At 51.4% G+C, this 22,187-nt stretch overlaps 8 protein-coding genes across 8 annotated transcripts; 3 read left to right on the forward strand and 5 right to left on the reverse strand.

The window, feature by feature from the left end:
• Positions 1-482: 482 nt before the first annotated feature.
• Positions 483-2,612, reverse strand: Z519_08780 (YjeF family domain-containing protein; the record flags this gene model as incomplete). The annotated part of the gene is made up of 2 exons (XM_016766508.1): positions 483-2,449; positions 2,498-2,612. 2 exons carry the CDS (start codon positions 2,610-2,612, stop codon positions 483-485), a joined length of 2,082 nt encoding a protein of 693 aa, XP_016617666.1.
• Positions 2,613-3,135: 523 nt separating this feature from the next.
• On the reverse strand, positions 3,136-5,497 carry Z519_08781 (uncharacterized protein; the record flags this gene model as incomplete). Its single annotated transcript, XM_016766509.1, has 2 exons — positions 3,136-4,000; positions 4,047-5,497. 2 exons carry the CDS (start codon positions 5,495-5,497, stop codon positions 3,136-3,138), a joined length of 2,316 nt encoding a protein of 771 aa, XP_016617667.1.
• A 2,524-nt stretch (positions 5,498-8,021) lies between these two features.
• Positions 8,022-8,652, reverse strand: Z519_08782 (uncharacterized protein; the record flags this gene model as incomplete). Its single annotated transcript, XM_016766510.1, has 2 exons — positions 8,022-8,336; positions 8,404-8,652. The coding sequence occupies 2 exons, from the start codon at positions 8,650-8,652 to the stop codon at positions 8,022-8,024; spliced, it is 564 nt and encodes a 187-aa protein (XP_016617668.1).
• Positions 8,653-9,471: 819 nt separating this feature from the next.
• Z519_08783 (uncharacterized protein) lies at positions 9,472-11,962 on the reverse strand (the record flags this gene model as incomplete). The annotated part of the gene is made up of 7 exons (XM_016766511.1): positions 9,472-9,896; positions 9,982-10,022; positions 10,081-10,226; positions 10,353-10,375; positions 10,438-10,807; positions 10,925-11,047; positions 11,111-11,962. 7 exons carry the CDS (start codon positions 11,960-11,962, stop codon positions 9,472-9,474), a joined length of 1,980 nt encoding a protein of 659 aa, XP_016617669.1.
• Positions 11,963-13,404: 1,442 nt separating this feature from the next.
• On the forward strand, positions 13,405-15,221 carry Z519_08784 (uncharacterized protein; the record flags this gene model as incomplete). Its single annotated transcript, XM_016766512.1, has 4 exons — positions 13,405-13,761; positions 13,814-14,006; positions 14,070-14,300; positions 14,362-15,221. 4 exons carry the CDS (start codon positions 13,405-13,407, stop codon positions 15,219-15,221), a joined length of 1,641 nt encoding a protein of 546 aa, XP_016617670.1.
• Positions 15,222-15,604: 383 nt separating this feature from the next.
• Positions 15,605-16,702, forward strand: Z519_08785 (uncharacterized protein; the record flags this gene model as incomplete). The annotated part of the gene is made up of 1 exon (XM_016766513.1): positions 15,605-16,702. One exon carries the CDS (start codon positions 15,605-15,607, stop codon positions 16,700-16,702), a length of 1,098 nt encoding a protein of 365 aa, XP_016617671.1.
• A 1,046-nt stretch (positions 16,703-17,748) lies between these two features.
• On the reverse strand, positions 17,749-19,354 carry Z519_08786 (uncharacterized protein; the record flags this gene model as incomplete). The annotated part of the gene is made up of 4 exons (XM_016766514.1): positions 17,749-17,942; positions 17,991-18,135; positions 18,185-18,934; positions 18,989-19,354. 4 exons carry the CDS (start codon positions 19,352-19,354, stop codon positions 17,749-17,751), a joined length of 1,455 nt encoding a protein of 484 aa, XP_016617672.1.
• A 1,315-nt stretch (positions 19,355-20,669) lies between these two features.
• Positions 20,670-21,881, forward strand: Z519_08787 (uncharacterized protein; the record flags this gene model as incomplete). The annotated part of the gene is made up of 1 exon (XM_016766515.1): positions 20,670-21,881. The coding sequence occupies one exon, from the start codon at positions 20,670-20,672 to the stop codon at positions 21,879-21,881; it is 1,212 nt and encodes a 403-aa protein (XP_016617673.1).
• Between the last annotated feature and the right edge of the window lie 306 nt (positions 21,882-22,187).

The following is a 22,187-nucleotide window of genomic DNA, read 5'->3' on the forward strand; positions in this document are numbered from 1 at the left end:
CTGATTGACGGGTTAAGATAGGCAGTTTATTTATTATCTGTTTAATCCGATTTCTAGTAGTCATGGCCTCTGACACATGACTTCTTTATTTATTTAATTTTATTGTCTTACGGATTTTCGAGAGAAAAGGGCGGTGGTCAAAGATTCCGATAATGAGAGAAATGATATATTCCTATATTCATACAGTCGAACGGGTCTGGGAGCGAATGACGGCTCGAGCAAAGCTGTCGATGGAAGCGCTTCCGTTGGAGCAAAGACTCGTTGAAGAAGCAAATCCCGTCCTGTCTGGCAGGCGCTGAAAAAGTAAGAAAAGATGAACAATGTCTTCACCAAAGCAAAAGCAATCCACTTTATGCCCCTCCCATATGCTTTTGGCCCATCGCTTGAACGCAGCAACGAATAGATAACAGACATAGATGACTTCCTCCAGCTCTCGTGCGTCCTTCGAACCCCAACCAAGAAGCACCGCCGTATACTCTGCCTCAGCCTGAGGCGCCCACCACATACTTGACGGGGACAACCCACTCCGTCCCAAAATCTGTCCCGTGCTTCCTGCGAGACCCGTGCTTCTGCCACGCCGCAGCCGTTATGCCAATGTCAGCTACCCAGACCTGCCACGTAGGCTCCACGCCTCCATCCAGAGCCATGCCATGTGCCAGACCCGTCTTCGGTGCCCCCAGGCTGACGATATGCTTACTGTTCATAACGAGCGGCTGCCCATCGACTTCCGTCAATAGCCCTGAAGTGGCAGATAAGCCGCTAGGCACATCAATGGAGAGGACGAGAGAGCTGCGATTGGCCCAACGAATCATCTCCAAGACAGTTGCTTGATCATCCGTCCGCAGTTCTTCGAATGTGGCGTGCACTCCAAGCAGAGCATCCACAACCACATCGGGGGTAGGGCCGCCTGCACTGGCTTTGGTTTGATATTCATCCCAGCGATCCACGTACCCTTGGCCCTTCTTGTAAATGCTGAGCTGCTTTCTCATCACCTCCAGAAGAAGTTCTTCACGCTCGCCCCCAAGGATGACAATGGTAACCCTAAGCCTTCGGTTTCGCAGATGTCTGGCTGCGGAGATGGCTCTAGCACCGGATTTGTGGTTGCCCACTAGAAACACCACACTTCTAACCTCGGGAATCTTGAACACCGCCATTGCTATACTCCGTCCTGCATTCTCCGAGAGCATGTCTTCGGTGAGGCCAAGTTCCGAAGTGCAGAGTTGCTCAATCTCAAGCATCTGCAGTGGTGACAGGCAATGACAGGGCTTGTTGTTGAGAAGTTTAAAGGTCCCACGGATGCCAGACACTGATCCATTGAGGGGCGACGAGGTCTGGATCCGCGTCAAAGGCCGTGGCGATTCTGTTCGATCAATGTGTGGGGGTATGACACTGCCCTTTCTCGAACCAAGCGGCCGTCGAGAGCCGGCTCTCTTAGACCCTCGGCCGCTGCTATAATGGCCCTCTCCCCCGATCGACTCATCTTCGGTTTCCCCAGCTTCGCTCTTCCACCTATCCTTGTCCTTTCCATCTGGGGCGTCCAGAACATTTTCGGTGAAGTGCAGGTTTCGGCCGCCATTGGTACCAGGTCGAGCCCTGCGATTGAAGCTCACAAGCCGGTCAGCTTCCGCCGTGGTGTCTGCTTGCCGGATGTCGTCAAAGACACGCCGCTTGTCGAATTTAGATAGATTTGATTCAAAGTCAAAATCACCCATATCCTGGATGTCCGTGGCATCTTCGGTAGCCCAGCCATTTATCTCTTCGGCGGTTTTCCGACCCCTCTGACCCTTCTTTCTAGGTTGTCGAGGTACTTCCTCTACAAATGGAGTCTGGCGCCAGCCCTTGCCTTTTCCTGCTTTCTTCTGACCTTTTAGAGGGCCGTTATTGATATCTTTCATGTCAATGATGCCTGGGCCGGTTTGTGACGCTACGTGTTGCGTCTTCTGTTGATTGGTGGCCGCTGGCGTCGAATTTGGACCGGCAACATTGTTCCCCAGACTCAACGCATCAAATGGCTCTGTAAGAGTGGCACTGGCTGGAGTGTCCCTTTTCTCAGCCATTTTAGGAACAGCCGTAGCGATACTAGATACGGAACTGTTGCCCATGTTGCCGTTGCGTGGCCAGCGCATAGACGGGCTGCTCACAACCCCATCAGCAATCATGATCGGAGACACTGGCTGCGGTTGCTGAATGACTGCCGGCACTGTGGCAATTTTGGCTGGCGGTTTTGTGTAGCTGATGATGGCGGGGTCGACGAACGCGGGCGCATTTTGTTGCTGTCTCAGGGCTGAGGCGAACAGAGGTTTCTGGGGTTCGGCAACAACAGGGGCGACTGGTGTAGTCAATTCCTCCTCTTCGACGGTGGATGGTTGGGAAGGTGACACTTCGAGGTCTGCGATGGCGGAGGACTCAATGGCGTATGAGGGGAGCCGCTGGCCATTCCATAGCAGTACTGCAGCGCAGGGTCAGCAGAGCGAGCCGGAACGAGGCTAGAGCCTACCATTGTGCAAGAAGAGCTTCTGATTGACGACATTGGCCACGACACCCTGGACCTGGGCATGCGGAGGATTCTGGAGCGTGACCAAGATGGTGTAGCCGACAAAGTCGGATGCCATGGTAAGGGGAGCAAAGGAGTGCCGCAGATGGAGCGAAACAGATCTAGATGTCCATGCTGTTCGAGATGGCGTAAGGTAAGTAGGACAAGTACAAGATCTGAAGTGATGAGAGGTTGACGTCCTTGGGCACCTGCGAGGATCGAGGACGTTGTTGCTGAGTGAGTGCCTTGTCAGTGCAATCAATGCCTGACGACTCGAGTCTGTGCTTGCCGAAAAGTCAAGTTGGGTGTTTCCTCTTTCGTCATCATCTCACACGAGCATCCATCATACCCAGTACGGGTCGTCGATGGTCAATAGTCAATAGTCCATAGTCTGCACATCGGAGGTTCATTATTGACTGTCATAGACTGTGCTCTACCTCTAATATCTACAGACTTGTTCATGTCAGTGCAATGGCCCTCTGGGTCACAACTAGAAGTCTGTCTCAGCACGTTCCGGTCCACATCGTCTTGGGGTGCTCGCTCAGTAATTACTGGCCTCGCTGGGTACGTCGACTTCTCTCCACATTGCCCTGCCCACTTCGCTACATCGCGCCGGCTCTCAACATCTGCTTTTCAGCCTCGAGCATCTCCTCGACCGTAAACTCATCTCCAAAGTCATCCTCGTCTATCGACTCTTTCTTGACGCCCTTCTTCCCCAACGTCTCGTGACCAGAGAGCTTGGAATAAAACTGCAACACCTTCTGATGCACCATGACTTTCCGTTCGTCAAACCGAAGCACCTGTAACCCTTCCTTTGTTCGCGCTCGACTCAATGCCACATAGGCTTGGCCTTTTTCAAAAACCTTGCCGAGATCCACTTTGACTCGAGTAAGTGTCTGGCCCTGAGCTTTGTGAATCGATAGAGCCCATGCGAGAATTAGAGGGACTTGAACGCGTTTCGCAAGGACTTCGCCGCTCTGGGATTCTGTCTTCCACTCATCCGGGCAGCAAAGCATACTTCTTGAAGTTCCGTCTGGTAGATTGAATCTAACCATGGGCCACAACCTTCTAGGCTCGCTGCCTGTGGTCGAGTTCTTCAATCTAGCTTCCCGAATCTTCTCACGCGCCGCCTTTACCTCACTGTCATCGCCGCCGTCATCGGGCTCGTGCGCTAGGAGAAAAGTAGGTTCATCATCCTTGTAGGTGAAGAACGTACCTTCATCCATGAAGGATTGGACGATTCCAAGGGACCCGTTGACAAGCTGCCCGTCAATATTCTTGATCAGCATGACTTGCGCGCCTTTCTTCAGCTCCAACACCTCAGGAGCGATAAAGTTGTTGAGCAACGCCTTTCGCGTGTTAGGCTCGGCGATGCCCGAATCAACAGCGTTGAAGGTCATGATTTGGCCAGACAGTTTTCGCATGCGATTCTGGTTGGCATTTTCGACTTCCTCACGGCGCGGATACCTGTGCATTATTAGTGTGCTGCCCTTTTGCGGAGTGAAAAACTTACAGCTCAGTCGCCTCAAGCTCATCACGAAAATCCAAGGGTCTGGAAAGTGACTTGAATTCTCGGATAGTAGCAGGACTCATCTTGCCTAACCGCATTTCATTGAGCATCTTTGCAAATTGTTCGTCCTTTTGGCGGAAGACATGGGTCAACAGAATCGTATGTTGAATGCAGGTGTTCCACGTTACTGCTTCGAAGACAAACTTGGCCGAAGAATTCTTGTCGGGCACAGGGGGAAGTTGGAAAAAGTCTCCAGTGACAACCAACTGGATACCGCCGAATGGACGACCGTTGTTTCGAATGGTACGCGCCACTTGCTCGAGCTTATCAAAAAGTTGACCGTCAACCATGGATACTTCGTCAATGATGAGAACCTTGGTCCGGAGCCATTTCTGTCTCGATTTCTGGTTGCGTTTGATTTTTTTGACCAGTTCAGGCGCAGGCTCCTTTCCAAGCCCAATGCCCGACCAACTGTGTAGCGTCTGTCCCTCTAAGATGCACGATGCCAAGCCTGTCGACGCCGTGATTGCAATCCGATCAGGGTCTTTCCTGTATTTGTGCTTCAACTTGGAAATTATCGCCCTCATAAGAACCGATTTTCCTGTACCAGCAGACCCGGTGAAGAACACGCTCTTGCCTTCGTCAATTACTGCCTTCATAACAGCCTTCTGCTCGTCACTTAAGAAAGGTTCCGGGACGATTCTGTCAAACGTTGCCGTTCCTGGTTCAGCAGGCTCCGCGGACGATGGAGTCGTGCGGTCAGACGAGGATCTTGAAAGTGACGCATTTGTTCGATGACGGGCAAATGACGGTTTGTGTAACATGTCCGACATTGCTAGGGACGCCTTGTCACGGCTGCCTGCTTTCTGGAACTGTTTTGGTGCACTGAATCTATCAAATCTGCTGAAGTCCTTGCCATTGGCATTGGCATTATCTCGCCACTTGCTGCTTTCTTCATCCCGATATGCTGGTGAGACTTGTGACGTGAATGATGCCGGGAGAGCTCTTTTCTTGGCTGGACCCACTGGTCGTGGCTCCGGTATATCTTGTGGCAGTTTCCGTGTGGTTGGGTTTTCATAGTGATGCGCCGGGGATGACGACCACGGGATTTCGGTGCTGCTGGCGGGTGCGGTGGGGGAACCTTTTGGGACTGGAGGGAGTGAGGAATAAGACACAGGATCTATAGAATGAAGATCAGGGTATCGGACGTCAGACTGGTCTTCGACACTGTCGAGGTCGACAAAGTTCGGGGGTACGTTCTCATCGGACCAGGGTTGCTGATGGAGAGATCCCAAGGTGCTCGAGGTGCTCATGCTCCGATCCAGCTTTCTTTTCAGAGAACCCGATGAAGACTCCCGGGGAGCGTTGACCGCAGAGGAATTGAACTGCAAGGGAGATTGTTTCTTCTCGTTGGATGTTAAGGATGCATGTCTGTTTGCTGCCCGGGCAAGCATGATAGCATTGACAAAGGACTTTGGAGATCTCAATGCACTGGTCGGGGAGCGCAGGACAAGAGTGAAGGAGCAGAGTTGCATGAAAAGCTGGGGCGGCAAGGCAGGGAGGAAGCAGCCGTGTGTATAGTGTATAGGAAGGAAGAGCCCGTCATTGGCATCGTTCTTGAAGAGACATCACATTGCCAGGTTGAATTAAGGAAAATAGAGGTAACGCGTAAGGAACCGCCTCGCGACATGTCGCAGGTCGCGTCTTTACACGTTTCTTGGCAGGCACCATAAAGTGACGGCAAGGTCACGTGCTGACTTCACTCGCTTAGCTATGAGGCTCGCGAGGTAACTCGGTACTCAGTACGATATTACATCCTCAACTTTCACACCAGTGACACCTCACTCACCACACTCGCTATAAGGCCCAGATGTGCTAAGTCACGGTTTTCGTTCCCGGGGCCACTGCCTGAGCTTTCTGCTGCACAATTCAATTCCAGCACTGCAACATGCCACAGCAACCCCCGTTCGCCTCCCGAGATGGTTAATGAACGTGTCGACACTGGAAACCAGTCCAAGTAGCCTCGCCTTTGTTGGCAACTAAGCACACGTTACTGGCACCCTGTCTTTTGCATGCCACTCTGTCCCGCTCTCCACCGTGGTACAAGATCCCAAGATGCTCTTCAGCTTCGTTCGTCTTGTCATCATTTTATTTTCTTCATGCGGTTAAACGCAAAGGTCGTAGCAGCCTGCAGTCCCCATATGAAGAACTGATCGCGCCGCTCGCCACCTCTTTGGACCGCTCCTTGTTTCACTTCGAACTCTTTCTCCGCTCGATATTCAGCCTTTGTTGCAGCAGACGTAGCTGTAACCGCGGCTGCGTAGTCTTTTGCCACTTTGGACTCGTATATAGATACAGCGACACGAGAGCCGAGTCCAACACTCTTGTCACCACATCTGCGGTTGACGTGCTGTTGAGAATTGCGATGGGTGCGACAGAACCCGCTAGCCGACTAGCAGGTGGACATGGAGACGGAGGTGGAGGCGGTACACCTGGATCGCTCGGCGTCTGATCCTATCTGAGGCGCTGGACTGCTTGACGAAAGCCTTGTGCATAGACTGGCTCGGCGATCACCTCAGTTCTTGATAGGAAGCACATTTCTCGATCAGCCTAAGGTCGAGCTCACTGTAAAGCACTAGTTGCTCCAATGTAGCCGAATCCGTCGGCTCTTCAACCTCAAAATGGTCGGTATATTCTTGAGTCATGATTGGAGACAGCTGCTAAGTTCTAAGCTCTAGGCCTGGAAATATTGAAGATGAAAATCACGAAAATGGCGCATTGCGCCGTTTTACCAGATTCCGCCAACGCCTTTCAGCTGCTAGGAAAGCGTTGGAGTCGGTGGGAGATAGCAAGCTAGTGGCTAGATACTCGGCTGCCCTGCACCCGTGACAATATCTGTACGAGGCAGGTATGTTCTAGATCCAAGCAACATCTCCGGTGGACTAGGTCATATGCACGGCTTCCAATGTGGATTACCACCTCAGCTTCAGCCTGATGTGAACCTTCCTTGGGGCGCATCTTCAGCCTAGCTATTCATTGAGACTTCGAGTACGGCTGTCGACATTTTCAACCCTCAGAATTGTCTCGCCTCACAATGACGTTGAGAAACGTGACTCGTAAGAGTCCCGACCATGGCGGCCCAGCGGAGGAGGCGCAAAGCGGCCTCGGTGACAACATTGATCCTGTTCTGGGCCTCATAGCCACTGGGAACGCTACCTTTGTCGATCACATTACTGGCTCAAAGTTCGACGTCGGTTCGACCATGAGTACTTCACGACCTCGGCCAGGTGTGCAATCACAACTATCAGAGGCACCGAGATCGTTTTCGTCGAAACTCCCGGGTTCGAAGACCCTGACAAATCAGACACCGAAGTCCAACGCGGACGTTGAAAATTCAGCCTTCCAGATATCACGTCAACCTAAAAATCATCGTCGATTGTCCACCAACTACTCGGTATTGTCTTTTGCAAATAGGAGTAGTTATGGACGTGCCAGACACTGAGCACCTCAAGACAAAATTAACTTTCTATTGGCTCCGGATTTGGAATCCGTTAAAAGAGCCCCACAAATACACAGTACCCCTGGGCTAGCCTCGCTAGCCTCGTTGCAAGTACCGAGTACGTTTCAGTCGTATCCATCATGGGAATATCGTATCATATATTTCGGTGTTACGATCACGTTTCTCTGTGACAACGCCAAGACGCCGTACCTTTCAATCACTCTCTAACAATCCCGTCTCCCGCATAGACAAGGCCGGACGAGAGGAGGCGCGGGTTGGGAAGGACTTCCACTACATAATCTTTACTACCGTCTGCAACATCCGGCTCGAACTCCATTCTGGATACATTGGAGGCATCAATATTGATTTCATGGCGGCATGAAGGGCTTTTCCATATTTGTCCAAACTTTGCATGCCACCTCAAAGCCCTACCAGAGAGATAATGGATCTGTAATCCCTTCAATTTCTTTTCGGCGCGACTACTCCGAAAACTGTCGGAAAGGATCCCTCAGTTTATCCAAGGGTGCTGCCATCAGTCCCGCCACCGTCTCGAATGGAGGCTTGTCTAGGGCCGAAGGGTGGCTACGTGTGGAGCCGAACATCTTCGTCCTTCCGAAACTGCTCGCCATAGACTGCGAATCACCCTCTGCCGAGGTCTTCTCGAGAGCCGGAAGATTGTGGAAAACTTCTCCCTGGACGTGCTGTATTAGCTCGGACCAGAGCGACATGATGGTCAGTTCAAAGCTTTGGTCCGACGGCGAGAGTTTCTGGGACTTGTACAAGAGTTCTTTGACCTATATTTTCGCGTTACCTTTTGGTCAAAGTCTGAGATTATGCTGGATTTTGTTAAATGCGACCTACCTTGAGGTTCTCTTTGCGATCCTTGTTAGCCATCTCCTTACCCCCTTGATCCAGATGCCGCTCCGTGGCCGGATAGACGACGAGCTCCTCTCCGAGCGAGTGTGGGGCGAATTCACACGTGAACTGGTTCTGCCAATGTATCTTGGAGTCAGTGTCCTGTGCACCGAGGATGTTTTCGTAGTGTTCCTTCAACTCGGCATAATCATGTTTAATGGCATTCAAAACCGTAGAGGTATTGGCCACAGACATGTTCGCCGTAGCAGCATCGACAGAGCGGGGAGTATCACGTCGAAAGAGTCGCTGAGGAATGAATGCGAATCCTCCTGGCAGAGCCGGACGAGAGGAACGGGAACAGACAACCAAGACCCTTTCAAACAGAGGGCGAGTACTAGTAGCTGACATTATAAGACTTCAGGTTTCCAGGATAGATTACTATTTCACGATGGTCAGTTTGGAACCAGGCGAGGAAGGACAAGTGTATTTCATTTATCGTTTTCCTTTTTTGGATAATTGGACTGACTGCATATGTGCTTGTTATGACGATGAAGCCATCCGCATCAGTATCCGCTTGAGCAGCACATGGTGCCCGTGACAACAATACGATTAACAACTTGGAGCCTCTGAAGGATTCCAACCTCGACCGATTAGGCTTTACTCCTTTGTAATCCTTATGTTGTGATGTAATACGCGTCCCAGCTCGAGCTTGACAACGTTGACAATACCGGTCGATGGCCAGTTGTCAAGGTTCAAGGCTGATCAATCGTATCGGAAGTCACGTCAGACCTGTAACATCTTGATAGGAACTGTGACCTGTCCGACTAATGAAGTTAGACCCTGCTTAACAAATTATGAGATCTCGCCTTTACAAACTATCTGTGAATACGGTAGGATGCGAAATATGGCCGTTGATCCAGTACACCCCAGAAACTTCGTTACTGGGAGGCAGTGGAGATCACTGAGGGCGGCATCACCCTCGAAACATATCATAGGTGAGCTATGTTTTCCCTTGGAACAACGAGGCTTGGAAAATTGTCAGGGTTCAGAAGATACCAATATCTCCAGTATGTCTTAGGGGGGCAACTGTCCCTCGTTCTGTTTTCTTGCGGCCACTGTTAAGGTCTCCAACTGCTTCTGGAACTTCTTCATGATGCCGTTGACCGTCTGCAAATCGTCCCTCTTCAGATTTCTATGCTGGGTGCGGCTGCGTGCTAGTAAGTATGCCGAGGACACGATGTTGCGGATCTGGCGACCGTTGACCTCCGCCTCGCACCCCACCCATCTGATCCAATCGTCAATGCCATCGGTGTCCACCTTGCCCTCAGCGATGAGCTGGCTCAGGAAGATGTTGTAGATCTTGATCTTTTGCTCCCTGGTCAAGTCGGTATACCGGATCGCGAGGTGGATGCGCGACTGGACGGCGATATCAAGAGAGGTGATGCGATTGGTCGTCAGGATCATGACTCCTTCGAAATACTCCAGCACTCGGAGCAGAACTGATGTTTTATATCAGCGATGGCGGCATTTGGTCTCGCGGGGAGTATCACTTGCCTGAGACTAAGGCGTTTCTGTTGGTATCACCCATGACGAAACGCGATTCGAGAAAGACGTCCGCTTCGTCACTAACGATGTCTCAGTATCAGTAGAACAGAGAGTCCTAGGTTGCTCCCGGAGCCTTACATCAAAAGGATCGCCTCCCACGCTCCGGCGAGATAGAATATCTGCTCCAGGCTTTTCTCTGCCTTTGACGCTTCCAAACCGATTTCAGCGACGGTGACGACCAAAAGTGGTTTGCCCGTGGCCTCAGCAATGGTTTCTGCAGTAAGCTGCTCACTGGAGTCAGACAACCTAGTCATTCGGGTTCTCTTCTCCACAAAAGAAAATCTGATATTTAGGGGCATGAAGCGAGCCCCAATCTCACTCTTGAAGCCAACCGAGTTCCACATACTTACAGTCTTGCCAACACCGGGAGGACCTAGGAAATAATTGTTAGTAGATATCTCGTTTATCGGCCCTGGGCCCGATGATGGATTTTACCATGCAATAGTATAACAAGATTTTTGCCCTTGCTCTCTATAATATCGTTCACCTGGGCTTGACTTGCGTCTTTGCTACTTTCGTGATTTTCTACCAGCGCCTTGATCATGTTCTTGTCATTTCGATCCAATTCGAGTTTGTCCTCAAACGCGGTGGAGAGGTCAGTCGGCACGGCCGTCGTGTCTTGGACCTTGAACTGGGCCCACATCTTCTGTTGGGTTGCATATCCAAGAATCCGGGGTGGATATAGGAGACACTGGTGCTCGTCTCCTCCGACACCCTGCTCGTCGTGGGGATGACTGAAAGGTTCGACGTCTGTGGGCTCATACTTTCCCAGTAATGGAATGCCAGGGCCTGTCACATCTGTCAGCTATCTCTCCGCAGTACCCACAACCGCAAACTTGCATACCAAACTGCAAATAGGCAGCTGCATCGACAATATATCGTCCCTTGACCTAAATCGGAGAGACTGACATCAGCAATCCACCGTTTCAACCGAAAAGGAATGGAAGCGTGCCTTGAACGTTTTGTGGATGAGATACTCTGCAGCTAATGACAAGTCTGCCTCATCTTTCATAGACAGGGAAGGCGTTTTGCTTTCAGCATCAGGCTAATGGCATAGGATGTCAGTAAGAGATTCTTCAATGCGGCATCCTTGAACGTTATGCCTTACACTCGTCCTGGCGAGGCTCCTCCTGCTAGAAAGTGCTTGACCGTCGTATTCAAACATTTGTTTGGCCCCTGTTGTTTTGCATAGCTCGAGAAACCATTGACCTCTCTTCACCAGCTCGTTGCGGAGGGATTGGTCGAAATTCCCGTTTTCATCTCTATAGAACTCCAAGGGATAGCAGAAAAGGGAGCTGATCTCCTTGGTGCCTCTGAATCTCTCGAGAGGGAACTCAAAGGTGACTCTCACTATCTCTTTACCGTTCCAATCGTAACCCCAGCATTCGATGTTCAGCCTCCGGTCTTCCCACGGATCTGGAGATGTCTTCACCTCAAACACCTGAGGTAGATTCATAAAGGGCCTCGCCACGACCAACGTCCCGGGGCGAAACAACGTCCAGATAGTCTGGTAAGTGATAGTGTGGGACTCCAGGTTTGACTCCCGAGTTTTGAAGTAGGACTCCAGCTCAGTACATGTAGATATGCACTCGAGGAGATTGCTGAGATCTTTCCTGGCTGCTTTGGTTCCGAGGCTGTCTTTGACGTCTGTTTCTCTGCTTGCACGAGAGAGCTCTTTCCAGTAATGAACAACAGGCGCAAAGGGAGCTATCAAATTGATAGTATTTCCTTCCCAACTTTGGCCCGGGTATGAGTCTCCGATCACCTTTTTCAGCAGGCCACGAAGTTCCCGAGACTCGATATCCACCTCGGAATACTTGAATTTCTTCTCATCAGTGAGATCCATCACTCTGCGGAAAGTGAACGCTCGTTTGGACGTCGGGGCTTTTCCTTCAAGCTCATTCCAGCGACCAATTTCCATATCCCTGCGGCCTCCACTTCTACCATCCCATCTGCTCATGACATATGCATACCTTGAAACTTCGGGAGGGTCGGGGTTCTAGGTGAAAGTGGCGTGAGTCACAAAACGCTATCCACCAGCGTGACAAGATCGTGGTGAGATGCAAGAACAAACCATTTGTTGTTCAGACCTTCCTTCAGCTTTGGCTAGCAAAGGCTTTCCGTCGGTGGTGTTTTCTCCTCTATTGACCCTTGACGGCGTGATGTCCGACCTATCACTCTGCTTTCTTTGTAGCCGAGCTTGAAGTTCCTAGTTAAAAGAAAGGCTATCAACGCAAGTCCGTTTCCACATAGGTGAAGCAGTCCTCCAACCTTTTCCGCATTGTGCGAATCAACGAGGGTTTGCAGGTACTCGACGCGTTTTTCGAGAAGGCTGATGTATCTCTGTTCTAGCTCTTCCTTTCGAGACTGCGTTGAAATCGCTTTTACGCCTGGTACTGAGGCGTCTTGTGCCAGAGTGGCAGAGAGCGGCGCGGCGACAGGATCCTTTTGCCGTCATTATCAGCCTGATGGCCCCTTCGGCAGACCTGTGGTACCTGGGATGTTTTGCCAGATGTGTTTGGGGCCATTTCCCTCTGAGCTGCGGTTATGAATTTGGGGATAATTGAAGGCGATGATTCTCCAAGTGACGCGTTAAAGGACGCCGAGATAACTAAACCAAATCCTCGAGATGAAACGAAGCTTGAGCAGCCCAGAAGGATGTCCCAAAAGATCCACGATCTTCTTTGGGCGATGCTCAAAGGCCAGAAGGATTGCGCCTTTCTGTGCTGGACCCGGAATCCACTAAGCTCACCCCAAGGCAAGAAGGCTGATTATTCGACAGCTGCTGCAGGTTCATGATGCATCTCGGCTGTCCTCAGAGGTTGGCGTGCATGAGGTAGGAACTGCGTTGTTCTTCAGTCATTGACCAGAAGCACGATGGGAAGACCACCAATCTCAAAGGAGCTCGATGTACGTAAAACGGACATACTCCGTTGAGTCTGGCGGCAGCAAAGAAAGTGTGAGCCGTTCCAAGCCACATTCTTGCTGCCTTGATAGGATGGCCAATGGTAATGGAACACATTTCCTGTTGATGCCCACACCAGGGCGTCGTCACGTCCCTTGACAGTTTTTTCCCTTCGCAACACGCTTGGGGTCATCGACTTCTTGAGAGATCGTGAGGCACCCAATGATGCGTGGATGGGATTGCCCAGCCTGGTGGGCAAATGCTGCATAAGATGAGGATTGCTGGCAGCTGAAAAAGAAGACCACAGCGTGCATCTGTACTGGCACCATGCAGCTGGTCAGGATCGCATGTCCTTTCGTGGCCAACAATCATGTATGAAGATGGCACCGTTAGTCGTATTTCCATGACTTCAAGACTGTCGGCATCGAGGCTGAAGAGGAACTGGTTTCGAAGGGAGAGTCAGAGCGACCTTGCGACGTAAGTCTTCACCACAAGTCATGGTGACGGATGAGACTTATTTGGATCTCCTCCGCTATAGTCAGAACTTGGAACCTGCGGTTTCAGTCTTTGAAGATGATACTGTCTTCAAGCAGAGCCTCGATGCCCAACTCGTCGCCCAGATGAAATTTACGAGGGAAGACGTCGAGAGACAGATAGAGGATGCGAATACAGCGTACATAAACTGGCTACAGGGACGACGGAACGGCTCGAGACGATTTGGGACCGCGTTCCAGGCATTTGTGACCCGGTTCTCCAACTTTCTGACAGCGTACTCAGGCATCGTGGATGTGGTCAAAAATGCAAGCTCTCCATATGGAAATTTGGCATATGGAACGCTCTCGCTCCTCTTGATTGTGAATGACGACCCTTGCTGTTTCAGGTTCTGAAGGTTAATATATTTTCAAGGTTGTGGTCAACAAGACTGGAAACGACGAAAAGATTGCAAAGGCATTGGCTGAGCTGCAAAACTCATTCCCGCGACTGAACCTCCTGTCCGACATCTACCCAGAGGCGCAGATGGAGAGGTTGGTGGCCGAAGCATACAGGGATGTGATTGTCTTTGCCAGAAATGCCGTGCTTTACTACATGAGTACCTCCCGTAGGTGGCTCCTGTCGTTGCCTTGTTCTCGGTGGCCAAAGATCTCTGACACCGTGCTCCCAGTGAGAATGCTCGCAGCTGGAGTTCCACAGCAAGAGCTTGACTTCATCAAGTCAATTGAAACTCTTCGCCACAAGCTCGTGGAAGTCAATCTCGAAAGTACCGTTCTCCTCCACAGCAGGGCTAAATATATTGAAATGCAGAACGAAGAATTGCTGAGGGGAAATGAGAAACTGCACCAAAAAATGAAATCCCTAGAAGATCTCAACATCGAGTTACGATCAGAGATCGACCGTATGCACCCTTCACACCCACCAAGTCGTCTTCTAGAACTAATCGCCGTTTGGGGTTTTAGGAATGAGCAGAACCCTCCGGGAGGAACAGGTGCAACGAGACCAGAAGGAATTGGTCAACTTTCGCGAGCTGGTCGGTGTGCCGGAGTCATGCGATCACACAAACATACAGTCCTGCAAGCGCAACCTTGGAGGAGCATTCCCTGCGCTGGTGGGTGGAAAACCCGGTAAAATTGCTCGCTGGTATTCGCAAATGACCCTAGATGTTCTGGATAACGAAGAATCTTACCATGTTTGGCTGGACTGCACCCACTCCTGCCTTTTACTTTTGGGCGGCACCAGCCTCATGGAGGGTCGAACTAATATAAGCACATGCTCATGGCTGTCGCCTGCCGCCATATATGTCGCCGAACGCCAGCTTGCCGACAACAGACACGTGGCATTCCATTGCTGCCACCCACAGATTCTCTCCAAGAAATGCGGTGTCCAGGAAGCCATCTTGAGCCTTGCTTGCCAGGTCGCAGCGTGGAAGCCCGACATTTTGCGACAAAACCCGAATTTCCTGTCTTTGGCAAGGAGGATCTCCTGGAAGGATGATGGTGACGAGGTTATGAACGCAATGTTCAAGATGCTGAGCGATCTGCTTACCGAACTCCATTTAGAGGAGCCGGTTTATATCATCTTGGATCGGGCTGATCAGTGTGAATACCGATCATTCCTGCTGGTGCAAAAGTTGGTTGAGGTGATCAAGAAAGCACAGAGCATGGCAAAGATAATGGTTGTGATGGATTCGGCGCTCTGGGGCATCGATTCTTGGTTATGCGATGGCTTCAAGGAAGACTCCGATGGTTATATGGTAGGGAGATGGGATTGGAACCAACAACAGCTTGGATTACAGGATCTAAGGAGTCTTCCCAACTAGTGGTTGCCTCGCATCTGGGTAGCAGAGCCGCAGCGCCGTGCTCTGTATAAATTTGAAACGTGTTTCTTCATCAACACCGCCCGATGACGACCGTCGGGGCTCAGCTCGAATAAAGAAATTGTTAGCTGGCTCGGATTGTCGGGTGCGCCGGTTGGGTAGAGGTGCATTAGCCTCATGCATACCCCCAAAAGACAGGCAGGCCAGCGCTCTTTCCCAAGGTCAGCTGAATTGGGGCTCCAGCTTCGATTTGAAAAGATGTGCCGAGATGGTATGGCTGAGTTCCGTGAAATATCTGCCGATTAGCTTCTTGAACTGTGGACAATACCTCGATCGCACGAATTTTGATAGCCTCGAGCCCACGATCCAACGTGACTGCAACCGTGATGCCCGGCGAACCAAACTCAAGCGGTGAGGGTGTTGAAACGCCAGTTGAGGAAGAGGCACGTCTGTCACAAGAACTTGCCGAACTTCAGAGACCCCAAAGGATTCTGAAGCTGAAAGCTCAGATCGAAGCAGCCCGTAGAGGCAACCCTTTAAGTGATGAGCAGACTCGCCCTTGCTGCCTGGTGACATTGAAAGCGGAAGAGAAAGCGCACACCGAGACCCAGACGCAACTGGACCGAAAGGGCCTGGAGTTAGACAGCCTCAAAGTCGAGCAATCCAAGAGAGAGCAAGAGCTCATCGAAATCAAATCGAAGCTAGAGCAGGTGGAAACTCAGCTAAAGGTAATGACTCAAGAGAGAGGCAAAGAGCAGACTGCACACAATCAGACAAAGGCTAGCTTAAAGACAATGACTGAATCGAGAGATCAAGAGCGGACTGCACATGACCAGACAAAGGCCAGCTTGAAAGCAATGACGGGCTTGAGAGATCAAGCACAGGCTGCGCACAATCAGACAAAATCCACTCTGAAAACAGTGACTGAATCCAGAGACCAAGAACAAGAGGCACACAACCGGACCAAAGCCACCTTGAAGACGGCGACTGAATCCGCTGACAAAGAACGGACTGCGCATACCCAGACCAACGCCGCCTTGAGAGCAGTCACCCAATCGCGAGACCAGGAACAGGCTGCACATAACCAGGCCAAAGCTAGCCTGAAGGCAGTGACTGAATCCAGAGATCAAGAACAGGTGGCACACAACCAGACCAAGGCCACCTTGAAGACAATGACTGTGGCAAGAGATGAAGAGGAAGCAGCACACCGACGGACACAAGCTGACTTGAATGCCATGACTGAGTCGAGGAATGAAGAGCGGGAAAGGTGTCTCAAGTTAGAAGCTGAGTTGGATGAGTTGGAAACAAGAAGAGTACCCCCTCCTATTCGCGAAATCCAGTTCCAGGAAGGCTACCCAAAAGCTGCTGAAGGCGGATGGACTTTGTTGAGTGAGACACACAAGATAAGTCCAAAAGGAGAGATCACCACTTATAATAAGAAGGACAACGGCAGCGCGAAGATGAAGAGGGTGTTTGGGCGGTGATGGAAGAGAGTCTGCATTGTGCGAGAACCTAGGTTGGACTGGTGAGATCAGCGTTACCCAATGCTTGCAGACTGGCCGTCAATAATGCTATGGCCAAAAATGGGCTGTTATCCTTGGGCGCTGTCGGAGATTTGGCCGGTCGCGGTGGTTATCCTTCGATGAATTGATGTTTTGTTCAGTGATTCGGTCGTCTCTGTTGTCATCACATTACTGGCTTGACTGGTATTTTGAGCATTCCGATCCATTGGTAATTCATTAAGGTTTGCGGCGAAGCCGTGGATTTTCGATTGCGCGGAACGGCGCGGGTACAATTGATTGATTCTGAACTGAGTAACAGTGAAGCTGGCCACGGCTCGTCAAAAGCCTTCTCGCCAGTGAGTCGAGTCGTGAAATCATGTGAATAAGCTTGGCGCAACGGTGCCAGCGACAATAGCAAGGCTGCACAAGGCTGGGCTCTGCCCGCAGGATGGTCCTCGATTTCAACAAGTTGACACCGTGTTCCTCCATTATAGCATCATAGTGCAAGTCAAATGTTGATTCTCATTAATTTCATATCCATACAGGGTATCCTGCAGGTAGCTGTCCTCCTCGAACTACAATTGTGGGGACGATCGACTGCTCAGCTGCACCCATGCTTGTCCTGAGAACAAACTCCTTTGCTCTTGCGAATATTGTTCCGGTCGGACCCCAATGTCTGAATAGCAATGCTCATCACTCCATGACTGCCACATGCATTGCCGTATCTTCCCCTCGGAAAACAACACTAATGAAACCGTAATAGATGCCCTAAACAGCTGCAACTAGTGGCTTCATCATGCCCTTGCGCAGAATGGTCGAGGTTAGTATCAGTCACAATAGCCCGACTCGCGAAGAGGTCACCAGCAATGCAGATGGAGAGAAGTAGCATCAATGCCGGACTCCGCGTGTGCAAAGAGGCCACCATGACAAAAGGGCCTAGGATGGAAACATAATGCCCAATCTGGAAATCAACCCATCCTCGTCCTCTATCGCGCACGTTCAAAGAATACGTCCCATGCTCTCGTAAGCTATGCCTGATATCCTGGGTAATTGTTGCCGAATGATGGTGGGGGCTGTTGGAACATTCCTCCTGGGGTTGTCTGACCGCGTCCATAGGCCCCTGCTGACGGAGGTACTTGACCGAATGCAGATTGGGGAGATGCAGTATAGGGACTTGCGAGATGGCTTGAATCCCAGGCAGCACGTCCGCCAGGACTTGGACCTAGAATCTCATCAGCCATGTGCGCGACAGCAGCTAAGTTTACCATACCTTGCGGCGTGATTGGTCCGGGAGCCCCATATTGTGAAAAGTACGGCGAGGCTGGATTATAGCCACCAGGAGTAGATGCAGAGCCAATCGAAGTCTGTGGCGAGTAGGTATCAAATTGACCAGTAGGAGGACGGTCCTTGCCCCACTGGTGAAGTCAGCAGCCGTCAGGACGATCCGGACCTGTTTGTACTTACCGAGCATTTCAACGGCCTGCCATTGACATTGTATCCTGATAGTTGACAAATGGCCATTGCCGCATTCTCATGCGAATCCATTTTGATAAACGCAAAGCCTCTATCAGATTGAAATCGGGTTTCTACCACGTAGCCAAAATTCTGGAATAATGGAACGAGGTCTGCTTGGGTCGTGTATGGCGTAAGATTGCCAACATAGCACGTTGTTTGCCAGGTGGGAGTCTGATTGACGACCATTTCGTAGGACTGAATGCCTTGAGTCGGGAAGTGATGATGGCCAAAGGGCGTCGTAGGCGTCATGCCCATGGCTGCCATGGCTTGTTGCTGGGAGATAGACGGCTGACCCTTCTGGTTCGCCCAGTTGCAGCGAATTGCGCGACTGCCCAGCCATTCTCCATCCATGGACGCCAGGGCCTTTTCCGCATCAGGTCTTTCGCGGAAGGCCACAAACCCGTAACCACGAGATCGACCGGTCTTCATGTCCCACATCACACGTGCCTCGGAAACCGAACCAAAGGCCGAGAACGCCTGGAGTAGAACCTCGTCATTGACTTCGTTGCTCAAATCGCCGACAAAGATATGGAAATGATTTGATGTGTCCTCCTTATTCGAAGAGTTGGATTGGTACGCCCAGTTGACCCGGATCTCAGCTTGATGTACTCGACGCCCGTTCAAGGTGGTCATGGCGCGTTCGGCTGCACCAGGGTCATCGTATTCGACGAAGCCATAGTTAAAGCCTTTGGAATTGAACTAACGACCTTACGTTAGTGGGGGCAAGATCACACCAATATGGGACCCACTCACATTCTTGTCCGGGATGATCTTGACGCTGACCACATGGCCCGTCGTCTCGAAGATTTGCTTCAGAACGTCCTCGGTAACTCGAGGGTCGAGGCCGCCCACATAAAGCGCCCTCTTATTTGGTTCTGGAGCAGCTCTTCGAACGACGCCGCCGGAGGAAGGCGACAGCGCAGTTCCCGGGGTGACCGGAGTTGGGACGGTATTATTGTTCTGCGGTATGACCACCGGAGGAAGCGCTGGAGGTCCCATGCTGGTGGTGGTGGTGGTGGTGGTATGGCCATTGCTACCAGGGGCGCTATCGTAGCCTGGGGCGCCTGCCGTTGAGGGTGGTGGTGGTGGTAGGGTCGCAGGGGGAATGCTTTCCGTCATATTGAGCAAAGTAAACTGGTTGACAACTCGAAAGGACCAAGAGATCACAAGCGCGCACCAGGCGGAAATGACTCGAACGAGAACAGGGGGATAGAAGGTTCGGTATGGCAGATAGAAGCTCGTGGAGGTGCTTTTGAAATTTTGTGGTCGAGTACTTGGGTACGACTATTGCGGGGAGTGATGGCGATAAGTGGGTCGTGTGCAGGTAAGGAAATTTCGCTTGGAAAACGTCGAGACAACTCGCTATCAAGGTGACAAGCCAACCAAGTCCAGTAGAGCAGCGCAAAGAGTCGAAGGAGAGGGAGATGGAAGGAGGAGAGGAAGGACTCGAATGCGTGATAGGTAAGATGGCCGCAAAAGAGGTCGCGCCGAGACGAGTGTCAGGCGGCTGGGGAGGAGTAACTGGAGACTGAGATCTTTGGACAGTAGGAGTAGTAGGAGTAGCAGTACTTTGAAGAGCAGAGCAACGCAGCGCAGCACACACAGAAAAGTAATGTAGCTGATGGGACTGAGAAAGACGGTAGGAAAAGGAGAGATAAGAAATCGCTCGAGGTCTTTTCCCAACGCCCAACTTGCAATGCACAAATTCCAATCGACGACTAGAAGAAACGACGACGACAAGTAATGGAAGAGGAGATGGAAGAAAAGGATACTTGGAGATGGTGATGGTTTGAAGGAGGGTAGAGAAGTGGAGGAGATGGAGGAAGAGAATAAGTTTCATCTGAAGCGGCGCAGGCAGAGTGCGGTGGTGGGTGGCGTCGCTGGAGCCGCAAAGAGTAGTGAGCTAGGGTGCCAGGCTCCCTACTGCTGACTGATTGCTTGTTAGCTGCTGGTGATAGCTGCCTAGGCACCAGGGAGCCTGTTACGGCCACCAGCCTCAGATTCAGAATGCGCGTGCTCGGTGTGTTTTACGCTCCCCCCGTTGACTGCACGTCGCCCGATGTATTAGGCGTTGGTTTAGCTTCGCGGCTACCGTAGAACCCAGCACACCCGAGGCGTTGTTTGTGGCTCCCGGGCCTGTGGGCTGCGGAGGCTCTTTTCCGAAGGGTCAACCCTTCCAAGTCGCGACCAGCGCTGACCCGCGGCGACATCCAAACTTCATCTAATTCCCATCATACCATTCGAAAAAAGAGGGAAAAAAACCAAAAGAGCATTGGCATTCGAGTTGATCTCATTTCTGAAATGTCTCCATCCATTTGAAAGGGATGGCGACTCTTCCTGTCCCTCTCCAGTAAATGCGCGCAGCATCTCTTTCCAACCCCAGCTCCCGCTCCTCCCCTGTCTCTACTCCTTCGAAGTTGCGTTGCGGTTTGTCATGGCGACTGCCAAACCCCCTTACGACCCGATGAAGACGGTCGAGGGGATGTTCATGGGCTCAGTAACTCGCATTGCCTACGCCATGAAAGATCCCTTGAACTACGCGCAGTCAACAAAAGCCGTGCTCGCCGAAGCCGCCAAAAAGTTCCAGGACGCCTTGGATGACTGCGAGGTGCAGATCCTCGATGCAAAATGGTATCTCGAGCGTCAACTGGCCTTGAACAAAGCCCGGCGCGAGGCCAAAGCAAGAGAAGACAGTGCCGCGAGCGCGAAAAGGAAACGCGAAGAGCCAAAAGACACACAAGAGACAGCGCAAACCACAGACGGCGAAAATGCCCCCAAGCGCGTAAAGACACAAGAGCCCGAGAGTCCGGTGCAAGCGCAGCCAAAGCCCCAACAGCCCTCTCCAGCGCAGAAGCCAACTCCTTCACCGGCGGTCGCCACACATACCAACGCCGCGCAATCTCTTCCGGGGCCAGCAGAGAAGACCCCCCAACCAGCAGAGAAGCCCAAGGTGTCCGTGACTACAGACATGAAGACATCCCAACCCGCTGTCGTACCAGCTTCCAGGCCTCAGGAAAAGCCTCCCGAGAAAGCGCAGCAACCCGAGAGTACAATGACACAGACAACCGCGGAGGAATTCCCTAAGCCGACCCCACAAGACACTCCAGCCGAGGCCAACGAGGCTTTCAACTTTGAATCGATGTTCGGGGAACCGTCAGCAGACATGATGGATGGAACCAACAACGACATGAACTTCGACCTTGACAATCTCGGCGACGGATTTGGTGCGGACGCCTCGCAACTCAACGTCCAACAAGATGGTTCCCTGGGCTCTCTCCTACCTGGCCTAGAATCATATGCGAATCAAACCGGCGATGACGCGAATTTCGGTATGCCCGGAACTACGGCTAATGGACGACCTCCTCAAATTAACGCAGGTGTCGGAGGCGCGATGGGCGTCGACAATAACGCAACCAACACCCAGATCCAGCACCAGCAGCCAGCCAATGTTAGTATTAATGACTTTGGTCTACCAGCCTTGGGTCCTAATGAGTTCGACGATTTCCTAAATTCCAACGCCATGAACTTCGACGAGAACGTTGCTCTAGGCAATGATAGTATGACGAATATGGATAATATGGAGAACATGGAGAACATGGAGAACATGGAGAACATGGAGTTCGATTTCGAAAGTATGTTCAAGTGAGCAAAGGCTTTCGCGCTAAGGATACCCGGATCTGAAAATCTCGAACCTGTTCAAAAGTTCTGGGTGCTTGACTTGGCTATGCCGGTGGCCTGTCTAATTCGGGGTGTTTAGAAACCTGGATTAAAGGCGGCAAATGCGGACAGCTGTACAATATACTTGTGTGATAACTGCATGCCACTTTCCAAGGGCGTAGGTCTACCGCGACATCATGGGGAGTATTTTTCTACACTCTGTTACACGAGAACAACAGAAACAACGGTCCGTCCGTCAACGACAGGACCTAGGCCAAAGCAGTGTACGTAGCTA

The sequence above is a fragment of the Cladophialophora bantiana genome (assembly GCF_000835475.1).
Source record: "Cladophialophora bantiana CBS 173.52 unplaced genomic scaffold supercont1.13, whole genome shotgun sequence".
Classification (NCBI taxonomy): domain Eukaryota; kingdom Fungi; phylum Ascomycota; class Eurotiomycetes; order Chaetothyriales; family Herpotrichiellaceae; genus Cladophialophora; species Cladophialophora bantiana.